The sequence below is a fragment of the Microcaecilia unicolor genome, chromosome 3, assembly GCF_901765095.1.
Source record: "Microcaecilia unicolor chromosome 3, aMicUni1.1, whole genome shotgun sequence".
NCBI lineage: Eukaryota > Metazoa > Chordata > Amphibia > Gymnophiona > Siphonopidae > Microcaecilia > Microcaecilia unicolor.
Genome location: NC_044033.1, coordinates 338,877,497 through 338,901,899, shown reverse-complemented (window position 1 = coordinate 338,901,899; position 24,403 = coordinate 338,877,497). Strand labels below are relative to the sequence as shown.

The 24,403-nt window shown below is 41.8% G+C and overlaps 1 protein-coding gene across 1 annotated transcript in view; it reads right to left on the bottom strand.

Annotated features, from left to right (window-relative positions):
• Nucleotides 1-24,403, bottom strand: part of AHI1 (Abelson helper integration site 1) — a 683,164-nt gene that overhangs the window by 11,902 nt on the left and 646,859 nt on the right. The window contains 1 exon segment of the mRNA XM_030195101.1: nucleotides 8,266-8,330. Coding sequence (XP_030050961.1) covers nucleotides 8,266-8,330 — 65 coding nt within the window.

Sequence of the window (24,403 nt, the reverse complement as noted above, 5' to 3'; positions counted from 1 at the left end):
AATGAACGAAGTTGTAGGGGTACAAAAAATGATATGTCTTACTCTTATAGTAAACCACACATTTACATGGAAATCTTAATTGAAATTTGGCTCCCAGTTGCACAGTCTCTTGCCTCATGGCTAGAAATTTCTTCCTCCTATCTTGAGTGGTTCTTGAAACATCTGGAAATATTTGAATTTTCTCTCCCATAAATATAACTGAAGAAGTCTTTCTTAAATATAGTCTTAATAAAGCCTCCTTATCCAGAAGAATAACAAACGAGACCAATAAAGTAGTTCTAAATTCTATTTCCTCCTGTGACTGTTCAAGCAACGCTGAAACATCCAAATTTTCTGAAACTTGAACTGTAGGTAACTTCTCTTTTGTTTTAAAATCTCGAATAGGCAAAAAATAAAGTTTCTGTATTGGAGGAAAACTATTTTCCAGATATTGAAAAACTTCTTTCAGAAATCTATGAAACAATTCTCTTAATGGGGTATATTTTATAGAAGGAAAGTTTAGAAACCTCAAGTTTAAAATTCTAGACCCATTTTCCAAATTTTCTATTTTACGACGTACCAAAGTCCGCATTTTGAAATAATTTGCTCTCCTGTTCTTTAACTTGAGCCAAACATAATTCACATTGTTTTAAACTTTTCTCTTGCGAGGCAATTTGCGTTTGAAGAAAATCAATCTTAGAAGTGTTAGAATTTGAGTTTGCAACAAAAGTAAGGCATACCTTATGAAGAGATTCCATTGCTCCCCACAGAGAATCTAAGGTTACCTTTGTTGGCTTCTCCAAAGGTAGTAGTAGCGTTTCTGGGATAGGCTGATTTTCAGCTACCCGCTGAACGTCGGAACTTTGCTCCAGGACATTCCCTTCGCTTCCACTATCCTTGGGGGTGGATGTGAGGTTCAGATTTTCGCGGAAGATTCCCGCTTGAGGCAGCGCCATGTCTCGAGGGGATTTCTCCTTTTCTCGCTCCTCAGCCGCAATCTCCGACTGTTGGGCGGGACTTCCACCCGGGCTGCTTCCTGCCTCGGGAGCCTGATGTATCGGACTTCGAGGGCTAAGTGAAACTTCACTTTCCAGACCAAGGCTCCTCTCCACCTCGGACAACGGAGTGCCCCTCGATGTAACCAGCGTTGCAAAGTCTGTAATTGGAGGCTGCCGTTGAGTCAGGTTGGTAAAGGCTAAGGAGATACCTCCTCTTACTTTTCCTTTCCTCTTAGGCATAATATGCTAAGGAAAAATGCAAACTTAAGAAAAATTCTCTCAGAGTCAGATTTCTGCGTGCTACCTCAACGGCATCTTGAATCAGCCCCCCCTAGGCAAAGGACATTTCTACCTAGTCTCAATGAGATGTCCATGTCTGCGTAATTTCTGTGCTTATGTTAGTATTCCATAAAGACATCTAGGCATCTAAGTAGGAACTTACTTGGTGTTTTAAACTAGGCAGTCGCTTATAAAACTAACCTCTGTATATAAAGGGTCACATGATTTTCAAAATCAATACTTAGATAAAAATAGTCTAGATAAAAAATGTCATGACCTCTTCCTCCTTTTCATTCCCTCTCTTCCCAGCATCTCTTTCTTTCACCTTCTCTACTTCCTCTTTCCCATTAGGTCTTCACAATCCTCCCATCTAACAAAATCCCTTGATGCTAGAAAAGAGAAGGGGAAAAGTGCATTATCTTTCCTCTTCCTTCTCCATTCGCCTTGTGTCTCCCCTCTTCCTGGCATTTCTCCTTTCTGTCTTCTTCCCCCTCAGTATCTGTTTGTATAAGTACATACTAAAGATCTGACACTCTTCTACCTTGTAGCTTAATGCAGTAGTTTATTATTAGATTCCTTCATTATCAGAAACTGATCTGTGCCGATAAATTCCTGGAGTTTTGTAAAGGTAAAAATCTATTAACTTGGGTTTTCCCCTAATTTCAAAAACATGGCTACAAGTCCATGATGCTTTCCAGCATCTCCTACATTAGAGGATCAAAACAGAGTATGCACAGGGAATATGCCTGGACCATATATGCAGGGGGGAAAAGAAAATTAGAAATATATATATATATTATAATATATATTATATATTATATATTATATATATATATATTAGAAATATATATATATATATATATATTTCTTTCTTTTCTTCACTTTTTCCCCAGTGTCCCCCTTTTCCATTCTTTGGAGCATAATACAGTTTCCTGTGCCTCCTTCTTTAGCATGCCAGTGGCAGCCAGGGCCTTCCTACCTAATGATGGCTATCATTAGCAGCAGCTCTTGCCTCCCTGCAGTGCAACTTCAGTACCGACTTCTATTTTGATGGTGGATCTAAGTCCTGTAGTGTGGGCACGTGGTCATAGCAGCAGTGTGAATGTGCGCACACTCACACACACAATATATATATATATATTGTGTGTGTGAGTGTGCGCACATTCACACTGCTGCTATGACCACGTGCCCACACTACATATATGGTCCAGGCATATTCCCTGTGCATACTCTGTTTTGATCCTCTAATGTAGGAGATGCTGGAAAGCATCATGGACTTGTAGCCATGTTTTTGAAATTAGGGGAAAACCCAAGTTAATAGATTTTTACCTTTACAAAACTCCAGGAATTTATCGGCACAGATCAGTTTCTGATAATGAAGGAATCTAATAATAAACTACTGCATTAAGCTACAAGGTAGAAGAGTGTCAGATCTTTAGTATGTACTTATACAAACAGATACTGAGGCTCATTCTTTCCCTCCTTATTTAGAACTGATTTTGTTGAGCTTTTAGGTGTCTAATTCATCACGTTACCTTCTTGCCCAAACATCTCTGACAAACAACATCCATTTTGGTCTTTGAAGCTGTTCAGGTGCTGCTGTGTCACAGTTTGCTTTTCTGACAATTCAGCCATCACCCTGAAGAAAACCACAGCAAGATGGCTCAAATGTCAGTCAAGCATTCTTGGATGGGGCACCATCCAGACAGCTTCAAGAACTATGATACCCATCAAGGAAGCTTAACAGAAAATAAGATCCCTTTTCCCTGATATTAAGTAAGGGAAAATTAGGTTCTTACCTTGATAATTTTCTTTCCTTTAGTCACAGCAGATGAATCCATTAACTGATGGGTTGTATCTGCCTACCAGCAGGTGGAGATAGAGAACACTGAAAGCATATGGTGGTCCAGGACGCCCAACTCCCTCTGCCTTCAGTACATGAAATTTCCAAAGCAGAGTGACTAAAAAAGGCAATATAACATAAACTTTCCTCACAGAGAACAAATGCCCCAGAACCGCGGCAATAACCAAACAAAGGAGGGATGTTATCAACCTCTTGCAATAAAAACAGCATGTAGAAACTCTGATAGCTTGTCTTCAAGTACTCCTGATGAGGCACAATGTCTGTATGCAACATCTGTACAAAAACTAAAGTCAGTCAGGGAGGGATCATGGATTCATCTGCTGTGACTGAAGGAAAGAAAATTATCTAGGTAAGAACCCAATTTTCCCTTCCTTGTCATCAACAGCAGATGAATCCATTAACTGATGGGATGTACCAAAGCACTCCCTAAGTAGGGTGGGAACAGGCAACTCCGCGAGCAAGCACTTGCGCTCCAAAATGCACATCCTGTCGCGCTGCCACATCCAGCCTGTAATGCCGCATGAAAGAGAGCTGAGAAGCCGCATGACAGATCTCCTGAAGAGAAAAAACACCTGTTTCAGCCCATGAAGAGGACATTGCCCTCGTAGAGTGCGCTTTAAACGCTTCAGGTGGTGACCACCCTGAAAGCAGATAAGCCAAAAAAATGAGTTCCTTAAGCCATCGGGCTATAGGGACCTTAGATGCCGGAAACACCCGTCGGGGACCTGCCAACAGAACAAATAAATGATCAGAATTCCTAAACTTATTTGACATCTGCAGATACTGCCACAGAGCCCTGTGGATATCCAAAAGGCGCAATTGCCCAAAGGAGTCCAGAAACTCCTCCTTAGAGAAGGAAGAAAGAAAGATGGGCTGGTTGAGGTGAAAAGCTGAAACCACCTTAGGCAGAAAAGAAGGCACCGTATGAACAGTTACCCCAGATTCCAAGAACTGCAGAAAAAGATCCCGACAGGAAAGAGCCTGAAGCTCAGACACTCTTCGAGCCGACGTCATTGCCACTAAAAAAACTGTCTTGAGAGTCACATCCTTCTCAGAAGCCCGTTTAAGAGGCTCAAACGGAGATCGTTGGAGCGCCCCAGGTTCCAAGCCGGACAAGGCAACCGCAAAGGAGGACAGAGACGAAGCGTCCTTCTGAGAAAATGGAGAATATCCGGATGAGCAGCAAGGGACAATCCGGAGACTTTCCCCCGGAAGCAGGCCAAGGCTGTGTCACGTCTGTGGCCGTGACCCCTCTCCGACTCACCGTATTTCCTGTGGTCAGCTTCTGAGCTGGCTTCTGTCTGTTCTTTGTGAGTTAGTTCTGTCTCTGTCTCTGTGTGCTGGCTGCATTAGATTGTCTGTGTGCTGTCACCCGTTCCAGATTTCAGCCTAGTCCGGTCCGGATCTTCCAGACCAGCTTGTTCTGTTTGAACCTGCACAGCACCCTTAGTTGCTTGGTGATTGTTGCAGCGGAGTCTCAGCTGCTGCTGGGCTTATTAGCCATTTTGAAACCTTTCTTCTTTGCCTTTGCATCATATAAGGTCCCTGGTACGTTGGTGCGCTGTACACTTCTGCCTAGTCTAGTTTCTTGTTTTAGTTTCTTGCCCGATTCTGCTGTCTGCCCAGACTTGGCTTGTTTTCTGGTTTTCTCTTGTGCCTGCTGCCTGTCTCTGACCCGGCTAGTATCCTGGTTTTCTCTTGTGCCTGCTGCCTGTCCCTGACCCAGCTAGTATCCTGGTTTTCTCTTCTGTCTGCTGCCTGCCCAGACCCAGCTTGTACCTTGGGTTATTCTCCTGTTCTGTGTCTAGTTCTTGGTTGTCTGTTTGTGTCTTGTTGTCAGTGTCTTGTTCCCTGTTTTAGTGGCTGCTTGCAGCTTTCAGTCCTGCCCGTGAGCTTTCCCTTCCTTGCCCTGTTGCCCCTGTATGTTCCTTTTCCCTCTGACCCTCAATGCTGGTTCAGCCTAGTGGGTATCCAGTCCTGCCTTGCCCAGTAAGTCCTGCCAGCCACTCGCAGTCAGGAGCTCAACTCCTGGTGAAAGGTGCCCAAGTGCAGGTGATGTTGGGCACCTGCTTTCCTGCCTCTGCTGCTACTCCAGTCCGGGGGTCCAGTCCTGTTCTGCCTAGTTGCTGGTGTGGGGTGGTTTTGCCTGCAACTGCCGCTCAGTGGCCCAAGGGCTCACAATCCGAGTTCCTGCGTTTTTGGAAAACGTGACACGCTGCCACTTGAACTCGAAGGGAATTGTAGGCCAGGCCCTTTTGTAGCCCGTCCTGCAAAAAGTCCAGCAAGAGTGAGACTGTTGCCAGAGTCAGCGAGACAGACTTTGGCATACACCACGCCTCAAAAGTGCACCAGATCCGAGCATAAGTCTTAGAGGTAGACCGCGTGCAAGCCTGCAAGAGCGTGGCAATAGCCTTATTAGAATAACCCTTGTCCCTCAATTGCGCCCTCTTAAGAGCCAGGCCGTAAGACCAAAGTGGCAAGGATCTTCCATAGTCACCGGACCCTGAACTAACAAGTTCGGAACCCGAGGCAAAGGAAGAGGCGCGTCCACCAGCATCCACCAAAGATCCACGTACCACGGACGCCTTGGCCAATCCGGGGCGATGAGAATCACCAATCCTCGGTGCAGACAAATCTGAAGTAGAACTCGCCCTATCAAGGGCCAAGGAGGGAACACATACAGGAAGCCCAAGGGCCAAGGTTGAGCCAGAGCATCCAACCCCGCCGAGCGAGGATCTCACCTTCTGCTGAAAAAGTGAAGGATTTTGGCGTTTACGTTTGACACCATGAGATCCAAGCCTGGAGTCCCCCATTTGGCACAAATCTGAAGAAAAACTTCGTCTGCCAGGATATCCACAATGAATATGTATGAGATAGATTTGCATACCAAGGAGGAAGTGTATGCAAATCTATCTCATGCATATTAGTTGTGGATATCCTGAAAACCTGACTGGTGAGTGTGCCGTTAGGACCAGGTTGAGAAGTTCTGCCCTAGGTGGACAGTAAGATCTCAAAGCAAAGGAAAAATGCATTGGGGCTTCATTATTCCAAGAACTGTGAATCAAAGGCACTATTTTAAATTTTACTCTCCAACTCAATAGCAACCAATATAAGCAGAACAGGACTGGTATAATGTGTCTGTAATACCCTACACCAGAGATTAACCTTGCTGTGGCACTATGGACCAACTGAAAGACGTGTAATAAGTAAAATGGAGCCCTCAGATATAAACTATTGCATTGGTGTAGTTCAATCAATCTGAAATAATCCTGGTCATGAAAAGATTTTAACTTGTGTATTAATTGCAGTTTTTAAAACACTTTCTGGACCAGTGCTTTAGTATGTGATTTTTACAGATAGTTTGTGCTCCAATCAGTGGTGTAGCCATGGTTGGGGGGGGGGGGGGGACTTCAGGGCCTGGCCCCCTCCCACTTCAGGCTCAGGCACCCTCCAAAACTGTGGTACCTGCTGCCTGGCTGGCAGGGATATTCAAATCTCTTCGGTGAAAGAAATTAGCCTCCACAGCCCCTGCCTGTGCTGCCTGAGCAGCAGGAAGTTGGCTGAGTGCTTCTCCACGTATGTTCAGTTCATGCACTGAACTCAGCAGATGCAGAGGTGCCAGTGTCGCAGGGAGGCAAGGAGGGAGACAAATGGAACAAAGCATAAATGTTTGGCTTCCACCAAAACCACATTGGGGTCCTTTTACTAAGCTGTGGTAAAGGCTAGTGCAAACAACCCATAGCTTAAAATGTCTAACCATGGGGCTCACTCAGGTATCCTGTGGTAATTTTTGGAACCGTGTGTACAAAACACTCTCTAAAAAAATACTTTAATTTTTAGTGCAGAAGGGGCATCTGGGGGTGGAGAGAAGGCGTTTCTGCACTAATCAGTTACAGCATCTACATCTCTACACGCTGATTAGTGCAGGATTAGTGCATGAGCCTTTACCGCCTACAAAACAGGTGCTGGTAAGTGCTCATGCGCTAATATTTGTTAGGCTGCACGCTAATGGGAAAACTAGTGCATAGCCATTAATGCAAAAATAGAAAATCGGCGTTTTTCCGGCTGCATTAAAAATGACCTTAATACATGGGAAAAAAACCAAGTAAGGGCATGCTAAGGCCAATTTTAACCACATCATAGTAAAATGACCCCATAGTCATTTTTGGCCCAAACTGGAAACGTGTGAAAGTAAAATAATCTTTCAGCTGAAATCGAAACCAGGCAGAAAAAGGACTGTATTCTGGTACTGTAACTGAAATTTGGTTGACCTCTATGAGACTGACCTTTAACTAAAAAAAAACCAAAAAAAAATACTAGGATATCATCGTCAAAATGTCACATTTCCAAAGAACAAATACAATGCTCACATTTGTATTTTTATTTTATGAACCACCTAGATGTTTCAATGGACAGTTTTACAAATTTAGGGCCCCTTTCACCAAGCTGCGGCAAAAGGGAGCCTGCGCTGGCGTCGGTGAATGTTTTTCACGCATGCCAAGGAGGCCCCCATTTACCGCAGCGGGTAAAAGGGAAGTCTCTCCTGCAGGAAATGTCCGTGTGGCAAGTAAAGCACTTGCTGCGTGGCCATTTCGGGAGGGAAGACCCTTACCGCCACCCATTGAGGCGGCGGTAAGGACTCCCGTGCTAACCCGGCAGTAACCAGGCAGCACTTGGTACTGCCCTATTACCACCGGGTACACTCCGGTGCTACAAAAATAAATATATTTTTGTAGCGCTGGGTATGACGGCACGCTAGGGGTGGGAAGTACCACTGGGATGCTATGGTACCTGTCAGTACTTCCTGTTTAGTGAACAGTAAGCCCGCGTTGGGCTTCCCAACCCTTAGTAAAAGGGGCCCATAGTAAACAAACTGTACCCCACCACAACTAGTAAACAATTAAGTGGTTTACGATGCATGCTATGCTTCAATCTATCCTTATCTTATACCTGTTCAGGAAAGTATAGCAACCTCCTTATTTTAAATCTCACTTTTATTGTTAAAACAAGTGAATGATGTACGTTAAAGGCAGAAATGCAAGTACATTGCTAACTTTCCAAAAGTGTTTAAGAGAAACGTCTATGATCATCAGCAGATGTAGGAGTCATTTACACATTACTTTCTTTACACAACCAGTTGCTTACTGTGTGGTAGATAAGTCTGTGCCTGTGTTATTCTGGTTCTCTGACTTGTTGATGATTGCTGACATCTGCAAAAGAACAAAGCAATTAGCAAAGAAGAAAAGAGAAGACAAGGAGGCCAACATTTGCACTTTGCATTCAAGAAAACCCACCAGTTTCCTGAATAAGGAGAGAATATACCCCTTTTGTAAAAGCAGTGTCTATCAGCCATGAAATGCTCAACCCTATGTGGTTAAACACAAGGAAACAGCCCCCAGCCTTCATCTTTCAGTCCCCCTTGTGTTTATTCTCCTTGAAAGTGAAGTCCATTTTCAGGTAATAACTGTACTGTGCGTCTCTTTTTGAACTGAGATTAAAACAGGTCAAAGGAATTGTCAAAGCTTTTTCCATAAGCTTTAGCATACACGAAGATCCATCGAGAATCTCACCTCCCCATTGCAGTCAAAAATATATACATTGGTTACAATTGGGGGCTTTTACATGTAGCTGAAAGGAGGTTGAACAACACTGAAGCCAGAGTATACGCTGGGGTTTTCATTTTCCTGTATATACTTTCTATGAGTACATCTGCATTTGTTTCAAAAGCTAGTGCAAATGGCTGAGGGTATTTGGAACAGCTTGACTGTAGCCAGCTAAATTTTCAAAAGGAAAATTCACTAACAGTTTCTCTTTCAGAGTGTACATGCAGTCTCATGGGCACAATGCACCTACGGACTCCAAGTCCTATAATGTTTTAAAATCTTGGCTCCACGTTGAATTACCACTGGGTTTTTAATATGTTCCTTTAACTCACGCAGCTGAATTAAAGATACCTTTGCTTTTATTTGAATTTTATTTTAATTCATGTATACAAACGCATCAAACAATTGTACCAGAAGATATTATTACAGGATAGTGCCATTACAAAAAGCCATACAATCTGTTGCCTAATACATATTACTGCTGTCCTATTAAAAAAAAAATGAAATGAATCACCTGATACATACTGGAACATTATAGTACATTAAATTATCATCAAACTTAACCTCCTATTATAACCTAACCTTTAATTATTATTATTAACATTTGTATAGCGCTACCAGACGCACGCAGCACTGAACACCTGACATAGAGAGACAGTCCCTGCTCAATAGAGCTTACAATCTAAAAATAATACAGACAGACAAGACAATTAAGGGCGAGGGAAGTACTGGGTAAGAAGGAACAAGGGGAGGCAATTGAGTAGTAGCTAGGAGCCAAAAGCAGTGGTGAAAAGGTGGGTTTTCAGCATAGATTTGAAAACACGTAGAGAAGGAGCTAGACGTACAGGCTCAGGAAGTCTATTCCAGGCATAAGGTGCCGTGAGGGAAAAGGGACGAAGTCTGGAGTTATGTTGTAATGTTCTAATAAAGACCATAGGGTGAATATTTTGTTTAATCAAAGAAGTTAAAGCAAAAGTGCTTGCAAAAATGAATTTAATTGGCATTATGAAGATTCCCCCTTTACATCAGTTTTTATTTCATTCCTCACAAAAATCAGTGTTTGAAGTTTCTTAAAAGTTCTCCTATTAGGTCATTTCCATTACTACGAATCTGAGAAACTAAAGGTATCACACTGTGTTGACCTATGTCGGCCTCTCATGCACGGTTATCGCATTCTAATTCACACAGCAACTGTTTATTGTGCTTTTAGTAAACAGGCCCCTAAGAGATCTGCTGATGAAATTCAGAGGCAGCTGTCTAAATAATCACCAAAGAAGTTTCAGAGTACTTTTTTTTTTTTTTTTAATTTTACCAAAGAAATTACATCATCTTAGAAATAGTCCACATAAAAAAGCTAGAACAAAGCCTATAACCAAATGAAGAAAAAAACCCTGTATGTCTAAAAATGAGCCCCCCACAAATATTAATCATCGCAATTATATTGGTGCCGCAGGAAGATTAAAATTTTTAATCGCACTCAATATGTACGATGCTTTAAAAGAAAATATGACAAACACAAACACAAATAATTCCTAAAATCGAGAACAAAACACTTGTTTATTTGTAGTTTCAAACATTAACAATATTAAACAATAACTGTACCAGTTTATCCCTGAATATTATTCTTGACATACAAGTTCCTTTATGTCAAAATGTCATGGCCAATTGCTTAAAAAAACCTAATCTGTTATGTGTTAACATTGTCTGGTTCAAGAGAGCAATAGCTCAAACATCAACAAGTGCCTCTATGTCAAAATGTCATAGTCAATTGCTTAAAAATAGCCCATCTTATTGATAAGAATTGGAAACTGCATTTTGTATCTTTGGAGGATGGGCATATTGTGCCCTATATCCTAAAAAGGCACTCATGTTCTACCTGCATCTGTATGGTACACCCACTACACTAGTGCTTGTAGCTCACAGACATGCGATCTATTAGTGCAGATGTCTCAAACATCAAAGCAAGTTCCTCTATGTCATAGAAATGTAGAAAAATGTAGGCAGATAAAGCTATACGGTCTGCCCTTCCTTGCCATCTATTCTCCATATCACTCCCTTAGAGATCCTATGTACTTGTTCTAAGTTCTCTAGAATTCAGACACTGTTTTCATCTCCACCACTTCCACCGGGAGGCTGTTCCACGAATTTACCTCCCTTTCCATGAAGAAATATTTCCTCAGGTTACTTCTGAATCTACCCCCTTTCACCTTCATCCAATGTCCCTTTGTTCTAGAGCTTCCTTTCAATTGAAACAGACTTGCCTCTTGTGCATTTATGCCACATAGGTATTTAAATGTCTCTATCATATCTCCTCTCTCTCTCTCTCGTATCTTCCAAAGTATACATATTGAGATCTTTAGGTCTGTCCCCATATACTTTATGACTAAGACTAATGACCATTTTAGTCAACACCCTCTGGACTGACTCCATCCTGTTTACATCTTTTTGAAGGTGTGGTCTCCAGAATTGTACACAATATTCTAAATGAGGTCTCACCAGAGTTTTAAACAAGGGCATCATCACCTCCTTTTTCCTATTGGCCATTCCTCTTCCTATGAACCCAAGCATCCTAGTTTTTGCTGTCACCTTCTCTACCTGTTTGACCACCTTGAGATCATCATATGTGATTACACCCAAGTCCCATTTCTCTTTTGTGTGCAAAAGTTCTTCACCCCCTAAACTTGGGTTTTGCTGTCCAAATGCATGAACCTTTATTTTTTTGCATTAAATCTTAGCTGCTAAATTCCAGAAAATTCCTCTAGCTCGTTAAGCCCTTCTTCTTGTTATCCACACTATCAGGAGTGTCTACCTTATTGCAGATTTTGGTATCATCTGCAAACAGACAAACCTTATCTGGCAGCCCTTCAGCAATATTGCTTACAAAAATGTTTAAAAGATCTAGCCCAAGAACTGAACCTTGCATCACACCACTGGTAATATCCTTTTCCTCAGAATGAGCTCCATTAACCACTCTGTCACCTTCCACTCATCCAGTTCCTAACCCAGTCAGTCACTATAGGGCCTATACTGAGGGGACTCAGTTTATATTTTAGTCTATGCAGAACCGTGCCATAAGTACATAAGTATTGCCATACTGGGACAGACCAAAGGTAAATTAAGCCCAGCATCCTGTTTCCAACAGTGGCCAATCCAGGGCACAAATACCTGGCAAGATCCCCAAAAAGTACAAAACATTTTATACTGCTTATCCCAGAAATAGTGGATTTTCCAGTCCAATTTAATAATGGTCTATGGACTTTTCCTTTAGGAAGCCGTCCAAACCTTTTAAAACTCTGCTAAGCTAACCGCCTTTACCACATTCTCCGGCAACGAATTTCAGAATTTAACTACACACTGAGTGAAGAAAAAGTTTCTCCAATTCATTTTAAATTTACTACTTTGTAGCTTCGTCGCATGCCCCCTAGTCCTAGTATTTTTGGAAAGCATAAACAGACACTTCACATCTACCTGTTCAACTTCACTCATTATTTTATAGACCTCTATCATATCTCCCCTCAGCTGCCTTTTCTCCAAGCTGAAGAGCCCTAGCCACTTTAGCCTTTCCTCATAGGGAAGTTGTCTCATCCCCTTTATCATTTTCGTTGCCCTTTTCTGCACCTTTTCTAATTCCACTATATCTTTTTGAGATGCGGCGACCAGAACTGAACACAATATTCGAGGTGCGGTCGCACCATGGAGCGATACAAAAGCAATATAATGCCCTCATTTTTGTTTTCCATTCCTTTCCTTATAATACCTAACATTCTATTTGCTTTCTTAGCTGCAGCAGCACACTGAGCAGAAGGTTTCAACGTATCACCAACGACGACACCTAGATCCCGTTCTTGGTCTGTGACTCCTAACGTGGAACCTTGCATGACGTAGCTATAATTCAGGTTCCTCTTTCCCACACGCATCGCTTTGCACTTTCTCACATTAAACGTCATCTGACATTTAGACACCCAGCGGGGCATTTTTGAACGGGGACGCCCATCGCTAAGGGTGCCCATCTCCGAGAATGGCGCGGCAAAGGGGTGGGGCCAATCGTATTTTCGAATGAGATGGGCATCCATCTTTCGTTTTGAAAATACGGTTAGGGGCGCCCAAATCTCGACCTAAATGCTGAGATTGCCGGATTTAGAGATGGCCGCCCTCGTTTTTCCCCCATAATGGAAACCGATGGCGCCCATCTCAAAAACAAACCAATCCAAGGCATTTGGTCGTGGGAGGGGCCAGGATTCGTAGTGCACTGGTCCCCCTCACATGCCAGGGCACCAACCGGGCACCCTAGGGGGCACTACAGTGGACTTGGCAAATTGGTCCCAGGTGCATAGCTCCCTTACCTTGGGTGCTGAGCCCCTCAAGACCCACTTCCCACAACTATACACCACTACCATAGCCCTAAAGGGTGAAGAGGGGCACCTACATGTGGGTACAGTGGGATTCGGGTGGGTTTTGAAGGGCTCCCATTTTCCACCACAAGTGTAACAGGGGGGGGGGGATGGGCCTGGGTCCGCCTGCCTGAAGTCCACTGCACCCACTAAAACTGCTCCAGGGATCTGTATACTGCTGCAATGGACCTGAGTATGACATTTGAGGCTGGCAAAAAATGTTTTTACAATGTATTTTTTGAGGGTGGGAGGGGGTTATTGACCACTTTGGGAGTCAGGGGAGGTCATCCCCGATTTCCTCTGGTGGTCACCTGGGCAGTTCGGACACTTTTTTGGATCTTGGACCTAAAAAAAAAGGGACAAAAAAAGCGGACCAAATTCTTGCCAGGGATGCCCATTTTTTTTCTATTATCGGCTGAAGCTGGCCATCTCTTAACCACGCCTCGGCACGCCCCTGTCCCACCTTCACTACCTTTCCGACACGCCCTCGGGAACTTCGGCCGTCCTGGCGACGGAAAGCAGTTGGGGACGCCCAAAATCGGCTTTCGATTATGCCGATTCTGGCGCCCCTGAGAGAAGGGCGCCCATCTCCCGATTTGTGTCGAAAGATAGGCGCCCTTGTCTTTCAAAAATTAGCTGGCCAGTCTCCCAGTCTCGTAAGGTCCTTTTGTAATTTTTCACAATCCTCTCGCGATTTAATGACTTTGAATAACTTTGTGCATCAGCAAATTTAATTACCTCACTAGTTACTCCTATCTCAAGGCCATTTATAAATATGTTAAAAAGCAGTGGTCCCAGCACAGACCCCTGGGGAACCCCACTAACTACCCTTATCCATTGAGATTACTGACCATTTAACCCTACTCTCTGTTTTCTATCTTTTAATCAGTTTTTAATCCACAATAGAACACTACCTCCTATCCCATGACTCTCCAATTTCCTCTGGAGTCTTTCATGAGGTACTTTGTCAAACGCCTTCTGAAAATCCAGATACACAATATCAACCGGCTCACCTTTATCCACATGTTTGTTCACCCCTTCAAAGAAATGTAGTAGATTGGTGAGGCGAGATTTCCCTTCACTAAATCCATGTTGACTTTGTCTCATTAATCCATGCTTTTGAATATGTTCTGTAATTTTGTTCTTTATAATAGTCTCTCCCGGATCGCCCCTGGAACCTTTATTAAAAATCGGCATTACATTGGCCACCCTCCAATCTTCCAGTACCACGCACGATTTTAAGGATAAATTACAAATTACTAACAATAGCTCCGCAAATTCATTTTTCAGTTCTATCAGTACTCTGGGATGAATACCATCCAGTCAAGGAGATTTGCTACTCTTCAGTTTGTAGAACTGCCCCATTACATCCCTCCAGGTTTATAGAGAATTCATTCAGTTTCTCTGACTCGTCAGCTTCGAATACCATTTCTGGCACCAGTATCTCACCCAAATCTTTCTCGGTGAAGACCGAAGCAAAGAATTCATTTAATCTCTCTGCAACGGCTTTGTCTTCCCTGATCGCTTTACTCCTCGGTCATCTAGCGGTCCAACCGATTCTTTTTCCGGCTTCCTGCTTTTAATATACCTAAACATTTTTTTACTGTGTGTTTTAGCCTCCATCGTAATCTTTTTTTCGAAGTCCATCTTAGCCTTCCTTTTCAGTGCTTTGCATTTGACTTGTTTCTTATTACTTTCAGTCAGTCCCTTCTTCCATTTTCTGAAGGATTTTCTTTTAGCTCTAATAGCTTCCTTCACCTCACTTTTTAACTGGCTGTCATTTGGTCTCCTGTCCTCCTTTTTTAATACACGGAATATATCTGACCTGGGCTTCCAGGATGATGTTTTTGAACAGCATCCATTCCTGATGTAAATTTTTGACCCTTGCAGCTGCTCCTCTAAGTTTTTTTTTCACCGTTCTTCTCATTTTATCATAGTCTCCTTTTTTAAAGTTAAAGGCTAACGTATTTGATTTCCCATGTATACTTACTTCAAAGCTAATATCAAATCCAATCATATTATGATCACTGTTATCAAGCGGCCCCATCACCATTACCTCCGCCACCAGATCATGCGCTCCACTAAGGACTAGGTCTAGAATTTTTCCTTCTCTTGTTGGCTCCTGTACCAGCTGCTCCATAAAGCAGTCCTTGATTTCTTCAAGGAATTTTACCTCCCTAGCATGCCCTGATGTTACATTTACCCAGTCAATATCGGGGTAATTGAAATTACCCATTATTATTGTGTTGCCCAGTTTGTCCTTTAACATTTCTGCATCCATCTGTTCATCCTGGCCAGGCAGATGGTAGTACACTCCTAGAACTATCCTTTTCCCCTTTACACATGGAATTTCAATCCATAGTGATTCCAAGAAATGTTTTGTTTCCTGCAGAATTTTCAATCTATTTGATTCAAGGCTCTCGTTAATATACAATGCTACCTCTCCACCAATGCGATCTACCCTATCACTATGATATAATTTGTACCCCGGTATGACAGTGTCCCACTGGTTGTCCTCCTTCCACCAGGTCTCAGAGATGCCTATTATATCTAATTTTTTATTTAGTGCAATATATGCTAACTCTCCCGTCTTATTTCTTAGGCTCCTGGCATTCGCATATAGACATTTCAAACTATGTTTGTTGTTCCTATTTACATCATGCTCAGTACTTGACAGTATTAATTTGCAATCTTTTGTCTGAATTTTATTTAAGAACACCTGATCTACTACGGTCTCTTTTGAAACCTCACTATCAGGATACCCTATCTTCCCTGTTTTGGTGATATCTTTGAAAGATACCTTAACCCGAACCATGCGCTTTTGAGCGACTGTCAGCCTTCCCCCCCGTTTCTAGTTTAAAAGCTGCTCTATCTCCTTTTTAAATGCCGATGCCAGCATCCTGGTCCCACCCTGGTTAAGGTGGAGCCCATCCTTTCGGAATAGGCTCCCCCTTCCCCAGAATGTTGCCCAGTTCCTAACAAATCTAAAACCCTCCTCCCTGCACCATTGTTTTATCCACGCATTGAGACTCCAGAGCTCTGCCTGTCTCTTGGGCCCTGTGCGTTGAAAGAGGTTCTGGATTTGAGCTTTCTACCTAAGATCCTAAATTTGGCTTCCAGAACCTCTCTCCCACATTTTCCTATGTCATTGGTACCCACATGTACCAAGACAGCCGGCTCCTCCTCAGCACTATCTAAAATCCTATCTAGGTGGCGCATGAGGTCCGCCACCTTCGCACCAGGTAGGCAAGTCACCAGGCGATCCTCATGTCCACCAGCCACCCAGGTATCTATACGCCTAATGATCGAATCACCAACTACAACAGCTGTCCTAACCGTTCCCTCCTGGGCAGCACTTAGAGATATATCCTCGGTGCGAGAGGATAGAACATCCCCTGGTGGGTAGGTCCTGGGTACAGGAGTACTTCCTACTTCACCAGGGTGATGCTCTCCTTCTAGGAGACCCCTCTCCTCCAAGGTAGTACAGGGGCTACCAGACTGGAGGTGGGACTTCTCTACAACATCCCTGTAGGTCTCCTCTAAGTACCTCTCTGTCTCCCTCAGCTCCACCAAGTCTGCTACTCTAGCATCAAGAGACCTGTGCTCTGAGCGCTAGGAGCTCTTTGCATCGAGCACACACATATAACCGCTCACCAACTGGGAGATAATCATACATGTGACACTCAATGCAAAAGACTGAATAGCACCTCTCTTGCTGCTGGACTGCTGACTCCATCTTAGTATTTTTGAGTTTTTCAATTATTTAAACTTGCTAAAGTATTAAGGATTTTAGCCTAATATAAAAATGTATTTTAGTTTAAATGGTATATTGTGTGATTTATTTAGTGTTTCCTTCTTAGATGGTAATCGATTGCATTTGAAACTCTGTAAGCGCACTAAACTACATCTTGCAGTGCTTGCTAGAGGCTATCTGTTAATGCTATGGTATAAAGTTAGTTTTAAAACTAATGGGAAAAGTCTATGGAGATTAGTTGATAAAATTTGCTTTTTTCTATTTTTATTCTGCATATCACTAACCTACAATTCCTTCTTTAAACCACAATATTTAAGTTCCCAAAGCACAAAGCAAAATAGCGTTCTCTTACCAGAGAAATGTCCGCTTCTCTCAGAACTTCTCTTGTCAAAGGCTCTGCTAAAATCTAACTACATCACATCAGCGCTCTCCCTCGATCCAACTCTCTGGTCACCCAGTCAAAGAAATTAATCAGATTTGTCTGACAAAATCTGCCTCTAGTGAAATCATGTTGCCTCGAGTCCTGTAATTGATTGGATTCCAAAAGCTTTACTATTCTCTGTTTTAAAAGTGTTTCCATTAATTTATTTACTACAGAAGTCAGACTTACTGGCCTGTAGTTCCCAACCTCCTCCTTACTTCCACTTTTGTGGAGAGGGACCATGTCTGTTCTTCTCCAGTCCTCTGGGACCACTCCTGACTCCAGAGAAGCATAGAAAAGGTCAGGCAGCTGATTGACAAGAATTTCCTTCAGTACCCTCAGATGTATGCCATCTTGCCCCATCACTTTGTCCACCTTTATTTTAGTAGCTCCTCACCAACACAGTGCTCTTAAAATCATTCAAGGACTACCACTCCTCCATTCCTATTTGTATTCTGCACTCTTGCTCCCAGACCTTCAGCTATGAACACAGAACAAAAATATTTGTTAAGCAATTCTGCCTCATCTTTATCAGCTTCTATGTATTCCTTCCCTTCACGTTTGAGTCTCACAACGCCACTTTTGCACTTCCTCCTATCACTAACATATCTGAAAAATGTCTTGTCCCCCCATGTTACCGTACTGGATATTTTTCTTCCATTTGCATCTTTGCTTTCCTGACTATTCTACCAGCTTCTCTTAGCTTTTCCAGATATTGTCACCTGTCTTCCTCTTTCTGCGATCTCTTGTAGTTTATAAAGGCTAACCTCTTTTTTCTTACCTTTTCAGCTACTACGTTTGAGAACCAAATCAGCCTCCTTTTCCTCTTACTTTTATTTACTTTCCTTACAGAAAGGTTTGCTGCCTTTACTATAACGACTTTCAGTTTTGCCCACTGTTTCAACTTCTTCCAGATGTTTCCATCTAGAAAGCAATTAATTGAGGTAATTCCCCATCTGAATAAAGGTAGTAGGTTTTTTTTCTGGTGACATCATCGGTAAGATGGCAGTGTGAACTGGGAGCTCCGAGCAAGCCCTGATTTTTAGGAGTAACTTTGCACGAGGCATCTAGACTGTGTGCTTGAATTGGTGGTGAACCCTAAATGGGCTGAATGTCAAAGAAGCGCACCAGGGAAATAAAAACTTACTTCCAGGCAGCGGGTTGAGGTGACTACAGCAGCTCCCGTGGTATGGCAGACCCAGAGATACTGTGAGTGGATGCGTGGAAATTTGCTGCCTTTACTGACATAGAAGACATTGATTCTGTAGATTTGGCTGGCCCTCTAACTAAGGAAGACCTTCAGGTCAGGACTCTGCGGCGTCCATGACTGAGCTTAAGGCCTTCAGGATCTCCGCAGGGGCCTGAAGGATTTGGGAACTTGTGTAACTGAAGCTGAACAGCAATTGAATAAGGCCATACAATAAAGCATTTTAGTAATCAAAATAGGGAAAACCAATAGCGTGCAAAACTGTCTGAAAGTTCTTAAAAGACAGCAAATCCTGCAACTTACACAATAATCTCAATTTAATCTTAATTACAAATCTAATGCCACTCTTCATAGACAAGGCAATATCTAACCATACCCCCAAGTACTTAACTTCCTTTAAAATTGACATATAATATCTACCTGAAAGTTTGAAGGACAATTTGTCCATCCTGTTCTTGACAAAAACACTTGTGTTTTACCCACATTTAACTGAAGTCTATTGGCTGTCATCCGATTCTAAATAATTGCATGTGATAAATGTACCAAAGAAGATTTAATAGACTTTTCCATCTGAAAGAAAAATTGTAAATCGTCTGCATAAAGTCTATAGTGCAGACCAAGACAAGCCAACAGTTACAAATAGGCATCATATATAGATTGAATAATGCTGGAGACAGTACTGACTCTTGTGGCACCCTTGAAGAAATAACTTTCCATGAGATCGTCACCAATCTTATCTTCATCTGAAATGCCCTATTCTCCAGGAATGATTGAAACCATTTTAACACCACTTTGTTCAACCAAAATTCTCCAATCTCTTAAGCAGTACCTGATGGTCAATTGTATTGAATACCACATCCAATGTAACCATAAAGAACTGCTTTCCATCATCAAATCCCATCTTGATTACATCAAGGGTTGACACTTTGTTAAAGTTTCTGTATTAAATCTTGGTCTGAATCCAAATTGATGCACACCCAACAAATCTGTAAACTCAATATAATCCTGTAACTGCTGTAACACTACCTTTAATAAAACCATTGCCAAAAATGGGATAGAAGACACTGGGCAATAATTAGATGGAACATGAACATGAATTTATTTACTAACATGCTAACTATTCCTGCAACAGAACCAAATATCTCATAGCTTTAATAGTTGTTACCGGACAAGCATCCAATTTACTAAAAGTATTATTTTAAATTTGAGATTATCTTCAATATTTGGTTCGGAGACACAAATACAAATTCATCCCACGTTGTTCCAAAATTGAAATCAGACTCTGACAATGGTAATGGCAAACCTGTAAACTTTTGAGTAATATCTGACACCTTCACATGAAATGCATCTGTGAATATCTCAGCTGAAATTTCTAACTTACCAATATGAACATCTGACGTCAACTTCTTCACTAGTGAGAAAAGATCTGTCACCTCAGCAACAGAAGTAGAAATGTTGTTATCAAAGTATTGTTGCTTAGCCACTAAAATTAAATTAAAATCCTCTGTATTGTTCCATGGTGCGACCTCACCTTGATAATCATGTGCAATTCTGGTTGCCATAGCTCGAAAAAGATATAACAGAATTCAAAGAGGTTCAAAGAAGTTAACAGAACTCCTCTCATATGAGGAAAGGCTTAAGAGGTTAGGGCTCTTCAATGTGGAGAGGAGACAGTTGAGGGGGGACATGATAGAGGTCTACAAAATACTGAGTGGAGTAGAACGGGTAAGCTTTATTTTCATTTCTAAAAGAAGTGTGCACCAGGTGCACTGAAAAATAATTCTGCACATGTCCAAAACATGCGTCTACACTACTGCGGGCCATTTTTCAGTGCACCTTAGTAAAAGGATCCTTAAAATATTTTTTGAAGGGGGCATGTCATGGGTGGGGTAGCTTTTTCAGCTAGTGCGTTCTGTGAGTAGTGTGCACTAACTGGATAACACAGACTTAACATGGGAGCACTTAGCACCTCCTAAACAGGAGGCATTAAGTGTTCCCATGCTTTTTTTCAGATATCGCATGCTAATGATATTATAGGAACACTAGTAAAAAAAAGCCCCGTTTCTGATGCAAATGAAATGGGAGCTAGCAAGATTTTCTTCTGTGTGCACGTGGGAGTGTGTGTGTCCCTGCCCTCTGCCCTCTCTCCCTTCCCCTGTGCTGTCTGTCCCCTCCCCCCTCGGAGTCGAGTCCTTCAGTGTTAAGTTTCCTGCTGTTCTGTGTTTGTGTTAGAGAGATAGTGAGGGCTTCTGCCCTCTCTCCCCTCCCCCCTCTGAGTCATTCACTGTTATAGAGAGAGCGATTTGGTTTCGTGCTTTGCTGTGTTTTCCTTCACTGTTTGTGTTACAGAGAGAGCGAGGGCGGGGCAGACACTCATGGGGAAACTGGATATCTCTCCCCCTTCACACTTCCGGCTGGAGGCTTCATTTAGAATATTGGTGGTGCCTTTTATATATAGAGATTTTTGTTTTTTTGCAGGATCTGTGCTAAAGTGTACCATTGAATCTGGGCCTAGTGTACAGTATAAATCCCGCGCTGAGATGCAATAAGCCTAGTTTCTAATACCCTTTAGTATAAGGGAATCAAAACTGGCAGCAATGAATATTAAACATTACTGAGATCATTTCCTAAACTGCAAAAATGAAGATTCGCTGCACAAATCTAGTGGTAGAGAATTCTATAGCAATGGACCAGCAATATAACAAATTGATGATCTATATCTTTTTACCCCCAACTTTTTTACGGGCAAAAACAACCCTCTGTAGGTATCTTTTTTTATTTTACTTTTCAAATAAAAAAAAACCCCAACAACATTTTTTGGCTTTACATTTTTTCTTTCCATTACTTTTTCCCTTTTTTCTTATTTTGCTACCTGTTTCCTCAGGTTCTCCTTATTGGCAAAATCATCAGTCCTATTTTGCATTAACTTCATCATAATAACTCAGTCCCCTGATGCAGGCATTCCATCAAAACACGATGGGCTATTGAATGTTTTCTGTAAATAAAGACAAGATTTGCTATGCATGATGCATTTGACTTGTTACTCCTTGTAATTTTTTTTTTTGTTTATTGGTTTGTTGAAAGCAATAAATAGTATCCTTTATTATCCTGTTTATGTTTGTTTGCTAACCCTCTGCTTTAGTATACATTTTGTGCAGTAAGGTTTTGCCTCTTTTGTCTTGGTTCATTTCTTTGTGAGGCTTTGAACCATGGGACAATATATTGGGTTGAAAGGAAGATCATTTGCATGAACGTTTTGCAAGAATCTTAGCTTTTTTGAGGATATGGGTACAGACCCAGACCTGGACAAATGGATGCAATTAGCAAGATTACATAAGAAAGCTATCCAAATGGGTCTACATTATACCACAATGTTGGAATATTGCCAAGTTAAGACGATATACTGTGGAGTTCAAATTATAAAAGAAATAAAAAATATTTAGATACTAAAGATTTTACGAATAATTGGAATGTGATTTTAAAGATATCTTTTTTCGACTTGATTTTATTCATTGATATATCTAAGATAGAAATAAGTAAAAATTTAAAGCAGAGATTAAATACAGATAAAGTCTTAAAAACAAGTTTGCAGGTTGCGATAAATTTACTGTAGAAATTAACAAAACTCATGATTTCAGGAAGGAGATTAAAAAAAAGACCACATTTGACAAACTCAGATGAGATGAAGTTGACTATAAAAAGGGACCCATTTATCTCTGGGTCAGATCTAGCCCACAGTATCTAACCTCAGGGTAATAGAATAGGTGAGAAAGATGAAGGTATGAATTGCAAGTGAATTAGGAGTTCACAGAAAGGTCTTGTATCTCCAGTAAACACCCCGGACCCTACTCCTTCTCTATCTATATTGTTCTATTTTTTTTTCTTCAACCATTCTTAGATGGAGAAAAGGATACAATGGGCCTGATATTAAAAATGATTTCTGGCCATTTAAATTGCCTGTCCGGGGCTAACTGGGCATTTTCAGTGGCACTTAACTGGATAGTGCAGTTGAAAATGCCCAGTTAGTGCCCAAGTCGAAACCAGTTACTTGTTCTGGGGCTGGAGCTGGCACTTAACCAGTTAAAGTTAACCATATAAAAGGCAGTTCTAATTTTATGTGGTTCTTTATAGCTGAATATTGCATTTAACTAGCTATAATTTGGCCAGCTCCGAATTCCTGGAATTTCAATGTTGGAGCTTGGGCTTGGCTTGGCACTGAATTTCTGGGTATAATGCCAGTGGTGGTCAGCAAAATGCTGATTGCCGCTGGCTGAATATTGGACCCAGTGATTTGTGGGATGAAGGTAGAAGGCCAAGTCAGGCATGGACCAGGGACAAGAGGCAGAGGAAGGGAGTGACCCCAGAGAACTGCTTTTTGGCAAGACCCCTGTGGTACATCTGTCTGACATTATATTGATACCTATGCAAGAGAAGATTGTAGGAAAAGGTGCATCTTTTATCCCAATATGTAGATATAACAACTTCCAGACCTGGGTAGATTTGTTTAAATTCACCCAGAAACTGCTAATTCAACAATTTTGTTTCAAAAATATCTGCTAGAACATTTGACATGTTCCTTGTCAACAATGACATTCGACACAAACCTTCCATAAATTAGTGTTAAAGGATATTGAGACACTGGAGCAGATGAAACATAGAATGCTCTACAATCTCTCAAAAGATGAAAATCATGCTATTAGAGATAATAATACCCGTATACAAACCTGTGGGATCGATTGCATCTTGAAGATTCGTTCTGTGATAGTGGCTTCCGTGCAGCACTAAGTCATGGGGAAGCTTAAGAGGAAGACATGAGATTTTCTCTTTGTATTGAAGCTGTCCCCTTTTCACAAGGTTACCGTACCAGAGCTTGCCTTTCGGGCTGCAGTGATGAATTCACTGGTAACTACTGGGGTCCAGCTTTCTCCTGCCAAAGCATTTCTAGAGTGAAAGTTGCTACTATGGCAAGCCTCTGTAGTGAGCTTGCTAGAATCAGAGGGGAGCTCTCTGTCTGTTCTGGAGTCTAACAGGAGAGCAGAGGTTACCAGATAGGTGAGGTGTTCGACTAAAATATTCTGTGAGTAAATCAACTGGGGATGGAGCTGGAGATAATGGACCTCCCTGTGTGGAGCCGAGGAGCTTCACTGATGATTCTGAGTAAGAAAATATAGAGAATGCTGTGAGATACTTGAACTTCAGGTTTCTTAATTTTACCAAATTTCTTCATTTCCTCCTGGAGAACAGTTTAAAAACATATATGCAGGAAGTTCTCAAGATACCAAAGTAAAGCATATTTCATTCCATCTAATGTGCATGGCGGTTAGGGAAGTTTAGGTCATGAAGTTTATTTATCAAAGACAGCTTACAGGCTTATTGGAAAGCTCTGAAGTGGGGAAGTCCAATAGAGGCACCCTGATTGTCACATTTGTCTTTCCACAAGACAGATCACATACTGCATCTGTTCTTCAGCCAAAGGCTTGAACTTTTTCTGGGCATCAAGAGTGTGGATATTTACAGATCTGTGTAGGAATATACAGGATTGCATGGACAGAGGCAATTGTTGTGTTTTTTTTTTGTTTTTTTTAACATTTGTACCCTGCACTTTCCCACTCATGGCAGGCTCAATGCGGCTTACATGGGGCAATGGAGGGTTAAGTGACTTGCCCAGAGTCACAAGGAGCTGTCTGTGCCTGAAGTGGGAATCGAACTCAGTTCTTCAGTTCCCCAGGACCAAAGTCCACCACCCTACCCACTAGGCCACTCCTCTAATGGCTATTTTTAACTACAATTTCCTTGTAAGTGCCTAAGAATCATTTCTGTTATTAAGTATATACTGTATTCTTTGAGCCAGGCCAACTGAAGTTTCTTTTCGATGCAAAAAAAATTGGAGCTTCCACTACCTGCACA